This window comes from Aspergillus costaricaensis, assembly GCF_003184835.1.
Source record: "Aspergillus costaricaensis CBS 115574 unplaced genomic scaffold BO79scaffold_14, whole genome shotgun sequence".
Lineage (NCBI taxonomy): Eukaryota > Fungi > Ascomycota > Eurotiomycetes > Eurotiales > Aspergillaceae > Aspergillus > Aspergillus costaricensis.
The window spans coordinates 300495-311648 of NW_020291814.1; the positions used below are offsets into that span (position 1 = coordinate 300495).

At 52.6% G+C, this 11154-nt stretch overlaps 2 protein-coding genes across 2 annotated transcripts; one reads left to right on the forward strand and one right to left on the reverse strand.

Moving 5' to 3' along the window:
• Positions 1-489: 489 nt before the first annotated feature.
• BO79DRAFT_194054 (nonribosomal peptide synthase) lies at positions 490-8585 on the forward strand (the record flags this gene model as incomplete). The annotated part of the gene is made up of 3 exons (XM_025681021.1): positions 490-518; positions 593-8177; positions 8225-8585. 3 exons carry the CDS (start codon positions 490-492, stop codon positions 8480-8482), a joined length of 7872 nt encoding a protein of 2623 aa, XP_025540021.1. The 3' UTR covers positions 8483-8585.
• Positions 8586-9733: 1148 nt separating this feature from the next.
• On the reverse strand, positions 9734-10624 carry BO79DRAFT_254584 (uncharacterized protein; the record flags this gene model as incomplete). The annotated part of the gene is made up of 1 exon (XM_025686084.1): positions 9734-10624. The coding sequence occupies one exon, from the start codon at positions 10622-10624 to the stop codon at positions 9734-9736; it is 891 nt and encodes a 296-aa protein (XP_025540022.1).
• Positions 10625-11154: the final 530 nt, after the last annotated feature.

Sequence of the window (11154 nt, forward strand, 5' to 3'; positions counted from 1 at the left end):
AAGGGAATCTATTACAGAAACATGAGTATCCGAATGGACAACATGTACTAAGATATTAGAGAAAGTGCCCCTACAAGCTGCACTATCCAAACCAGGAATGATCATGCTTGGGCAGCATGTATATCGCATCATTAATGATGATCGCAATTCCAAATAGCCACAATCCTGTACGGAGAGCTGTAGCCAAGGTTGTGAAAATGACCAACAAGCAAGGACTAGGCAGGCTGAACTCATATCATTTCCAAGTACGGACGCCGCATGAGCTAGCCCCGTAGGGACATATTCAATTGATTTCATGTTTAGTGCTCCGAGTATAAGCTTAACAAGCCCTGTCACACCATGGCCCGATGAATCCTGAACTTACGGCTACTGAGGAAATGTCTATTAACAAGTTAAGGCCGGGTCACGGTGCTATGTCCAACAAAATATCCCATCAAAGGGAGACGGACCAGCCATCAGATATCGCAACCCCGGATACTACATCTCAGAATGGCGAATATGAAGATTCTCACCAACAGGTAAAACCCTCCTCAGATTCGGATTGGCAGTCGAGGCATTGCCCTGGGAGGTCAATGGCAAGAGGAGATATTAGCGATGAGGACATCCGACTTCTGTACGAATGGAACAGTCAGATCAAGATACCCGGAGTCCATACATGTATCCATACTCTCATTCAGCAACAATGCGCTAAACGGCCCGCATCCGAGGCAGTCTGTGCGTGGGACGGTACTTTGTCTTACTCCGAGTTGAACCAACTATCCAATGGGTTGGCGAAAGAACTCCAGACCGCGGGAATCCAGCCAGAGATGGTGGTGCCGGTCTGTTACGAGAAATCTCGATGGACGATCGTCGCTATTCTGGCAGTACTGAAAGCTGGCGGAGCGTTTGTACTTTTGGATCCATCCTATCCTGAAGCGCGTCTGGCCGACATATATGCTGACGTCGAGGCCCAAATCATCATCTCCTCGCCTTCAAACCAGAACCTCAGCACACGACTGGGCCAGAACGCACATACCTTGGTCGTTACAGACAGCAAGATCTCTTCCCTTTGTTCGACGGACTTTATTGTCACCGGTCCATGCATCCCGGAGAACGCAGCATACATCGCATACACTTCTGGGTCTACAGGCAAACCCAAGGGAATCGTGGTAGAGCACCGATCCTTCTTAGCAAGCGTCCTGGCGCACAGCGAGGCCCAGAACGTCAACGTCGATAGTCGCGTGATGCAATTCGCCTCGTACGGATTTGACATCAGTATCCAAGAGATGCTGGCTCCCCTGATTGTGGGTGGCTGTGTGTGCGTGCCATCGGAATCACAGCGCCTCGATCATCTTGCCCCCGCCATCCGACAGCTGAGGGCGAATTGGCTGGAATTGACCCCTTCAGTGGCTAAATCGCTCGCGCCAGAAGCCGTCCCGAATGTGAAGACTCTCGTTCTTGGTGGAGAATCCCTGCATCTGGATGATGTGTCCACGTGGGCCCAGCATGTTCAGCTGCTCGCCGCATATGGGCCGGCCGAATGCAGTATCGTGAGTACGGTGCAGTCTCGTGTGGAAGGATCGGATCCATACAATATCGGTCGATCATACGGAGGCCAATGCTGGGTCGTCAATCCGGAAAATCACGACCGGCTGCAGCCTCTCGGTGAAACAGGGGAGCTTGTAATCAGCGGCCCTATCGTCGCGCGAGGGTATAGGAATCGGCCGGAAGAGCAGGCGTTCATTGAGCGTCCCCCGTGGGCCTCGCTGTTTGGGCTGTCCTCCGATGCACGGTTTTACAAAACCGGAGACCTGGTCAAATACAACGTGGAGGATGGCACACTACGCTTTGTCGGCCGCAAAGATCTGCAAGTGAAGGTGAATGGGCAGCGTATCGAATTACAGGAGATAGAGCACTGCGCCCGAGAGCTGCGTGCGGATAGCAGTGCCATAGCTGATGTTCTTCCAACGAAGAATACCAAAATCCTCACACTGTTCGTGCAGGTGGGAGAGGATACAAGCTCTTACCCTTCCATGTCCGATTTCCAGGCCTGGTTGTCCGAGCGGTTGCCCCCATTCATGGTTCCCACCTTGTATCTCCCCTGGAAGCGATTTCCACTCGGGGCCACAGGGAAGGTCGACCGCCGACTGTTGTTGAGTGAGGCGTTGCAAGAAATGGCCGAAGCTCCCTCCAGGCCTTACGGAGAGGAACTAGCCGACCAAGAAGACACTGAGCCATTGGCGACAATATGCAGCCTCTTCAAGGAAGTCCTGGGACTACGCCAGGAGAGACCTGTCAGCCACAGCCCCTTTTTTGCCCTTGGGGGCACCTCCATTCTGGCCATTGCGTTGGCAGCCAAGGCTCGAGAACGAGGCCTGTCTCTTTCAGCGGCTGAGGTCCTGCTCCATCAGACTCCCATACAGCTGGCATTGGTTGTTCGCAAGTATGAATTTATGGTGGATCCCACCCCATTCGCGCTGGTCAGCGACGTGAATAGCGCGGTAGAGGCAGCATCGTGCCAATGCCAGGTGCCCAGGGAGCATATCGAAGACATCTACCCCTGTACGCCCCTGCAGGAGGGCCTCGTTTCACTATCGAGCAAGAGCCCTGACTCCTTTGTGGGGAGGTTTGTGTTCCGTCTGTCGAAGTCCGTGGACCTGGAGCGGTTTAAATCCGTCTGTGAAGCTATTGTAGCGGTTAATCCTATTTATCGGACACGCATCATCCAGCTCGAAGACGGCCGTCTTCTTCAGGTAGTCGTCAAAGGTCCGGCTGGGTGGACAGCCGATTGTCGATCTATGTCTACAAACGTTCTGGGTGCTCCTCTCTGTTCTTTTCAGGTAGCGGACGATGAACAGAGCAGGGTGCCACTCTTCATCCTCACCCTTCATCACGCAGTGTTCGATGGCTGGTCATATTCGCAGCTGCTCGGCGATATCGACGACGGGTACAAATCCGTTTCTGTTCCCCCACGGGCATCGTTGAGTCGCTTTGTCAGATATATCTCGGAAATAAACAAGTCATCATCCATGGAATTCTGGTCGAGCGAGTTTCGAGATCTGGAAGCGCCAGTATTTCCGGCTTGCCCGCCCGGATGGGTGAGGCCGGGCGTGACCGCCTCCATAACCCGCCAGGTGCGCCTTCATGGGCACCCGGATGCACATGGAAGTACATTAGCCAACAAGATCAAGCTCTCCTGGGCAATTGTCATGTCATCACGGACCAACTCCAACGATGTCGTCTTTGGCACAACTGTTTCCGGGCGCACCGCCCCCGTCGACGGAGTCGAGAGAATGGCCGGCCCGGCCATTGCGTCTTACCCTCTGCGCGTCCGTCTGCAGCCGAGTGCATCCGTTCAAGAGACGTTGGATGACATCCAGGCGCTCGACTCTCGGACTGTTTTGTTTGAGCAGACCGGTTTACAGCATATCCGCCGCGTGAGTTCGGAGGCAAGTTTGGCCTGTACTTTCCAAAGCATGCTCGTTATTCAACCCAAATCCTTACAAGTCGAAGGGACACTCCTCCATGACACCCCGGGAAACCAGGAGGAGCAACTAAAGTTCAATTCGCACGTACTCACTGTCATTCCCCAGTTGGGGCCGGGGGCGGTCGACATTATGGCTGTCTACGATGAAGCCGTACTTCCCTCGCGTGAGGTCGAGAGCTTACTGGAACAGCTTGATACCGTGCTTCGCCAAGTTGTATCCAATCAAACCACCCGACTGGATGCCCTGCAAACCCACAGCCAGTCGGACTGTGAACAGTTGCAGATATGGAACCACAGAACGCCGGTCGACATCGATGCTCTTCTCCCGATCCATGAGCGTATCGCCATATTCGCCCGCAAACATCCGTACGCAAACGCTATCTGTTCCTGGGACGGCTCATTTATGTACCACGAGCTGTATGAGCGCTCGAGGTCCCTGGCAGGCTACCTGCAGACCATACACGGAACGGGCCCGGGCATGGTGGTTGGTGTCTTCATGGAGAAAACCAAATGGTTCCCTGTTGCCGTATTGGGAATTATGATGTCGGGCGCCGCATTCGTCCTTCTGGACATTCTATTTCCATCCGAGCGACTGCAGTATATGATGCAAGTCAGCGACGCAAAAATCGTGATTTGTTCCCCTTCCACGGAGGCCAGATGCTCCAAAATCACCGACCAGCATGTGGTGCTCGAGGAGGGAGGCTGTACGACAGGAGATAAATACGATAACTACCATCAACCTCTGGTTTCAGGCCACGACACTATGTATGTGCAATTCACATCGGGATCAACTGGTACGCCGAAGGGCGTGGCTATTGAACATGGCATGGCCCACTCGACGCTCAGCGCTCACAAGGAGCTCTGGTCAAGGGGGCCCGCCACCCGGAGCTTGTGGTTTTCATCTCCTGCCTGGGATGCCACTGTTTGGGAAGTGGCTTTCATTTTGGCCGTAGGAGGTTGTATATGTATTCCCTCGGATGAGCAGCGCTTGAACGATCTGGAAGGAGCCATTGCAGCCATGGAAGTGAACTCGGCGACCTTGACTCCATCGGTGGCACGAACACTGTCACCGCCGGCAATTCCAACTCTTCGCACTCTCATTCTCGCAGGGGAGGCAACGTCTCCATCCGATCTGCAAAAATGGTTCCCACGAGTTGAACTCCACTTTGCATATGGCCCGGCGGAATGCACGATAGCCACAACTATCCATCGAGTGACTCAGCTGGCCACCGATTCGACGATTATCGGTCGTCCTCCTGCTGCAACGTGCTGGATTGTCCGTCCCGACAATCACAATCAGCTGCAGCCTGCGGGAGTAGTTGGGGAACTTGTGGTTGGAGGTCCCACCGTGGCGAGAGGCTATCTGCACCGACCAAAGGAGACGGCATTGGCCTTTGTTCGTAATGTATCGTGGGCCTCGGAGTTCTGCCTAGGCGAGGGCACGCTATACAAGACAGGCGATCTGGCGCGCTTCAATCCCGATGGCTCGCTTTCTTTCGTCGGTCGAAAGGACAACCAAGTGAAGGTCCGCGGGCAACGCCTCGAGCTGGGAGAGATTGAGCATTGCGCGCAGCAATTCATGCCCAACATCGAGGTTGCCGCGGATCTTGTGTCATTTCAGCACAGGCTAGGGCCTAAGGTGGTGCTGTACGTCTGTTTCAGACAGGTTGACGCCAAACCCTCGCTTGGTGATAACGAGGCCAGTCTTTTGTTTCATCCCTCTGACTCCAACAAGGCGGAAATGGCGCGTTTGCGCGAGCATCTGCATCATTCCTTGCCACCGTACATGGTTCCCTGGATCTTGGTTCCTACTCGCTACATTCCACTCAGTCCTTCTGGCAAGACGGATCGAAGGCCCCTGAAGAAGCAAATCTGCGAATTGGAGCGTAAGGACCTCGAAATTTATCTCGGAGCCAATTATTCGAAGCGTGCACCCTCGACAGAGCTCGAAGCCCGCCTGCAGAAGCTCTATGCCCGGGTGCTTTCGCTGCCAGAGACCGCTATTGGGGTTGATGATAGCTTCTTCACGCTGGGTGGTGACTCGATCTCCGCCATGCAGCTGCTCTCACTTGCGAGGAAGGCGGATATTCCACTGTCTATGCAGGAGTTTCTGACCCACAACACGATTGCTCAATTTTGTGAGAACGCTCAATTGCCTCGAGGGGATACACTTCTTAACAATCTGGATGCCGTCGATGAAGAGATTCCGTTCAAGTTGAGTCCAATCCAGTCACTAATTTTTCCATCGGCGAGCATGGCAGAAAACCGATTCAACCAGACCTTCTTGGTCAAGGTCAACCGGCAAGTCAACCTGGATGACTGGAACCGAGTGCTGCATCAGATCGTCCATCATCATGCAATGCTTCGGACCCGGCTCGTCGTCGGGGAATCGGGTGACCTACGGTTAAAGTATCAGTCGGCGGCAGATCATTCGCTACGGATACGAGAACATCACGTAGCACGGATTGAACAGGCTCGTGTACTTGCAGAAGAGTCCCATAACTGCTTGGACTTGCGGACGGGCCCAGTATTGTCCTTAGACCTCATCCATACTCCGAAAGATGGTGACTACGCACTCTTCATCGGTCACCATATGGTCGTGGATCTGGTGTCCTGGCGCATTATCCTAGACGACATAGAGGAGTTCTTGGAAGGTCATGACCCTTCCATGATGGAACCTGTCTCTTTCGCGAAATGGGTACAATTTCTGGAGACTGAATGTCGGGTTTACTCAACGCCACAGGAGGTCCTTCCCTTCGAAGTGCGTCCGGCCAACTATGATTACTGGGAACTGTCTCCGAAACACAACACATACGGGGATGCTGAATGTCATGAATTCACTGTCGATGAAGCCACCACCCATAAGTTACTGGGTCCGGCGAACGTGACATGGAATTCCCAGCCACAAGAGATCTTCCAAGCAGCTCTGCTGCACTCCTGGGCTCGCACCTTCAAGGACCGAGAGACGCCAACAATCTTCAGTGAGGGACATGGCAGAGAGGCTGGTCGTCAGGGGATCGACCTCTCCCGGACTGTGGGCTGGTTTACGATCGTCCGGCCTTGCACGGTGGAGGACAGCACAGCCTCACTCGGCCTTCGTGAGCTGGTCCGTCGTGTCAAGGATGTCTCCCGGAGTCTGCTGAACAATGGGCTAGCTTATTTCAGCTCACGGCACCTCAAACCGGAGTTTCGCTCAGCATTCGCTGGCCATGATCGCATGGAGATCCTGTTCAACTACAGTGGGCGGTACCAACAGCTGGAACGACCGGGCGCACTCTTTTCGCACACCCCCCTACAGCTGGACGAGCGATTGGACGTCGGAGCCGGTATGCCACGCCAGACTCTGTTCGACGTAGCTGTAGACGTCCGCAACGGCTGCCTTCGTGTCCAGGTCTGGTACAGCGGGCACACGCATCGTAAGCCCGAGATTGGCCGCTGGATCAGCGCATACCAGCAATCTCTGCATGAGGCGGCAGTGGAATTGATAGATAAGGACAGCCAGCTGACGCTGAGTGACATTCCGCTGGCACCGCTTTGCTACAGCGAACTCGATCTGTTGCAAGAGAAAATTAAAACGGCGCTACGCATCTCCTCCGTCTCCTCGATCGAGAGTATCTACCCGTGCTCTGATGCCCACTGTGGACTCGTCACTGGTATTACAGGAACCGCATCTCGCCATCGCGTGCAGAGTATACTTGAGATCACTTTATCAGATCAAGGGGTGATTGAGCCTGCCCGGGTTGCGAAGGCCTGGCGGGAGCTCAGCCGACGTCATGCTACTTTGCGAACCGTCCTTGTTGAACATCCTGGCAGGCAAGGAAAGTTTCTCAGTGTTGTACTGAAGCTACCATCCCTAGATGTGACTGTCCTGCCCTCTTGTTATCCCTTTTCAGATACTCTACAGCAATTAAGAGAGCTGCCGCCCCGGTATTCGTGGGACATCTCTCCTTCCCAGCAGATGGCTGTGGGCAAAACCTCGGACGATCGGACCCTCTGTAAGCTCTCGTTCGGAAAAGGCTTCATTGATGCTACTTCAATGGACGTTTTGTTGAGCGAGCTGGCTTCCATATTGAGAGAAGAAGGTCTATCCCCGAAGATCGCTCCCTCTTACGGCGCATACATATCGCACTTGCAAGCCCAAGACCGTGCATATCAGATGCAGCATTGGACCGACCTCCTGGCTGCTTGTCAGCCATGTGTACTTCCCGGGGACCGGAAGCGTAACCGTAGTCACGGTCAGTTGCGCTCAAAGAAAATCATGGTTCCCAACCGTAGCGGGCTAGATCGATTCCTGAAATCGCATCAACTCACTCTGACCAACGTCTTCCAAGTCGCCTGGGCCTTGGTCTTGCGGCACTATACCGACAGAAACGAGGTCTGTTTTGCTACACTGCTTTCCGGCCGTGACCTTCCACTGCCAGACATCCAGAAACTGGTGGGCTCCTGTTTCAATGTCTTGCCGTGCTTTCTGCGTTTAAGCCAGTCTCGCACACTGCTAGATGTTCTACGAGAAAACCAAACGGAGATGAATCGACGCATGGCAAATCAGCACTGCTCTTTGCCAGAAATTCTTTCCCGGGCAGGACACGATCCAAAGGGGTTCTTTAACACCTGCTTGACGGTCCAATCTGCCCATCAAGCCGGCAATGCCGACCTGCACAGCCAAGACGGGATCAAGGTAAAGGTGCTGGAGGTTCATGACCCGACAGAGGTAAGCGTTCCCTCTTGCCGCTCCCTTCCACGCTAATGCCTTGTCAGTATGATATCTGCATTGCAGTGATGGTGTCACCATCGCATATCGAGATCGATTTCCGTTATTGGACTTCATTCTGCAGTGGAGAGCGAGCAACAGAGTTTCTGACACTGCTCTCTAGCTATGCGACTCGGATGGCTCTCCACGGAGATGATAATATCGAACCACTTGAGATGAAGGCAATTCGGCTTGCGGATGGATGCAATGGCTCGGCCGGTCATGTTGCAGCTGAGACAGGGTCGTTCACGCTGCTCAGTCAATAACGTCCTCCAGGAGAAGCGGGTCAGACGTTATATCTGTCGACACAAGGAGCCGCCGATTTGACTCAGCGCCTCGCTGCCTGGGGCTTCTCTGCATATAATTTGTATGGAGTCTGGCTTCTCTTGAGAACAATAATGTAATCTTCCGTTCGGTTCGTCTGCTCGAAGCCGTCGTCGCTTGCCGAGAACGGGCCATGATAGGATTATATATCTTCGATCAGTCGCATTGGACTTTACTCGGTATACACGAATAGAAACTTGTATGAGCTACGATATAAATATACCATAGAGTGTGCGAAACAGGGCTTGCCGTCCGCTCAGCCGTACTTTAGCCACACGCCTGAATGCCGTCTCTCTGTATCCATGGTCTATGGGGTGAGAGCCATCCGCGAGCTGATCGAATTTGATAAACTGGCTCATCTCTGCCAACACGATCCGGTCGCCATCTGCACGACGCTGGGCGGCAAGGTAACCAATTTATGGATACGAGAATAGACCATCGGTACTTACTCAAGTTTTCTTGTATATCACTGCGCAGGCTGGGAGTTTATCCGGGACGCCCTTCTCGTTGAATGACTTCGAGAAAAAACCTTGACGGAAGACAGCCGACAAGCTTGTTGCCTCGTGTTTTCAGATATGAAGAACAACAATTGATCTTCCTCAAAAAACCACAACAAAAATGGCCGAGAGGCTAACCCCCACTGTTGTGTGTAATGCTCATCAGGAAAGTAGATTATAGACTGTAAACACTGATGAAGCAAGCACAGCAGCTGATTGAGCCTGTGAAGATTCCCTGGCACAACTAGAAGTGTCTATCTAGAACGGTATCAATGAAAGAACAAGTCATGGGTAAACCGAGTGGATTCAGTCCTCAAAGTAAGGGAGAAAGGTACAGTAATCCTCTACAGGGTCTGTTGAGGCGCGATATTACTAGCAAAGCAACGAAACAAGCAACGAAAAACGAACGAACGAAAAACGCCAATTGCAGCAAAAGAGTGAGTTGAATTAGTAGCTATCTAGGTGCTCTAGCAAAACAAAGCAAGAGGTCGTTTGTGGGCGGCCTGAGCGCCAGCCACGTAACTACGCCTACTCCAGCAGATGCCTCAACAGGGTCTTATAATTCCGGAACTCCTGCAACCCAACTTGACTCCTGGACCAAGCTTCACTCTCCACAGTACCAGGGGGAACTGGGAAAAAAAAACGAAACTTCAATTGGAGGTCCTGATGTGTCCACAGCTGGCCGCAGTGAATGTATCAATGGACCCTCTGCAAGGCACGCAGCAATATGCTCGATGAGAGTTGTTGTTGGATTATGATCCCTTCGTTCAACCGCTCCAAGCCGTACTGATATGAATGCCCCCTTAATGAGGAGAGGGTCCAGATTAGTCGGGCATCTGCGCTCGCGACTAATGTAGGTCGAAATACTTTGAAGATCTTCCCGACTAGGATGCAATCCCCCACCATAAGGTCTCTGTATGAGGTCGCTGTCAGAGCGGTACCTTCTGATGGTGGCATGATGGTCACTCTCTGGGTGATGAGACATAAGATGTTCGGATTGCCTCCCCTTACGTGCTGTACAAGATGATCCCAATAGTTTCCCTTGTTATTTCGTAAATTCCTCACAGAGGCCCTCGAAGATGGTGACCGGGTGTGGTTTCCTGACACCCTATTATGCTTCGCCATAGAGTATGCTTTCCAATCTCGCACTCTCCTTTGAATAGCCGCGAAGGCCTCACTCGTAGGAGGCTGGCTCATGCCATTCTCTTCACATGCCGAGTCGGTGTTCAACACTCCAGTAGAATGGTGTAATTTGCGTATATCGTCAAGACATGCCTTGATACTAATGTAGACTTCAGGCGATCCGATATTCAACGCCAGCTGTATCAATCGGCTGGCTCTCCGAGCCCCAAGAGTTATGGCACTGAGCTCAACGAATATATCCTTTACCCTTGTTCCAAACCCGTGTCGAATACAAAATGCCAGCCAAAAGTCTTCGTAGTCTGACGGCGGGGCTATCTGTACTAACGTAACCATGCCAGGGCAACTTGTAGTGAACTCCGCACCGAGCAAGAGGGAACGTGTGTGAGCCGCTTTTATGTCAGTGAGTATATCGTAGAGGATGGTCGATCGGTAATCTGACGGCATTGGGGCCAGCTCCTTACGCCCTCGGCGAAGCTGTAGATATCATAGGAGCGACAAATATGGATCACCGGGCGAATGCGGCACTGCTTTCGCAAAACTCTTCTAAGTTGAAGAGGGCGTTCCATCTAATCAGAGGCTGATTCATCAAGGCCGCAACATCCCCGCAACATGTACAACTGTCATCGTGAATAAGCGGGTGCAAAAGTGATCGACTATAATGGATGATTGTGGCCTCGTGCCGTCGCACTTCTATCAAAGACCAATCCGCGTCATCGTCAACAACCAGAGCACGAGTCTGAATGTGATTCAGTGAGGCCAAGTCCTGTCGCCTGAGTATCGAAAGTTGAGATGACGGGGATAAGTGGGCCAATTTCGCTACTTAGTAGTTGACCAGTTGGTATTCAACGAAGGCATAATAAGTTGTTTTAGAAGCTGCCGTATGACTGTCCCCTCAACAGTGATCCATGCAAATCGAAAAACTGTAGTTGTGGGAATGGCATCAGTTAACCACTTCATAAGATATATTCTGACTC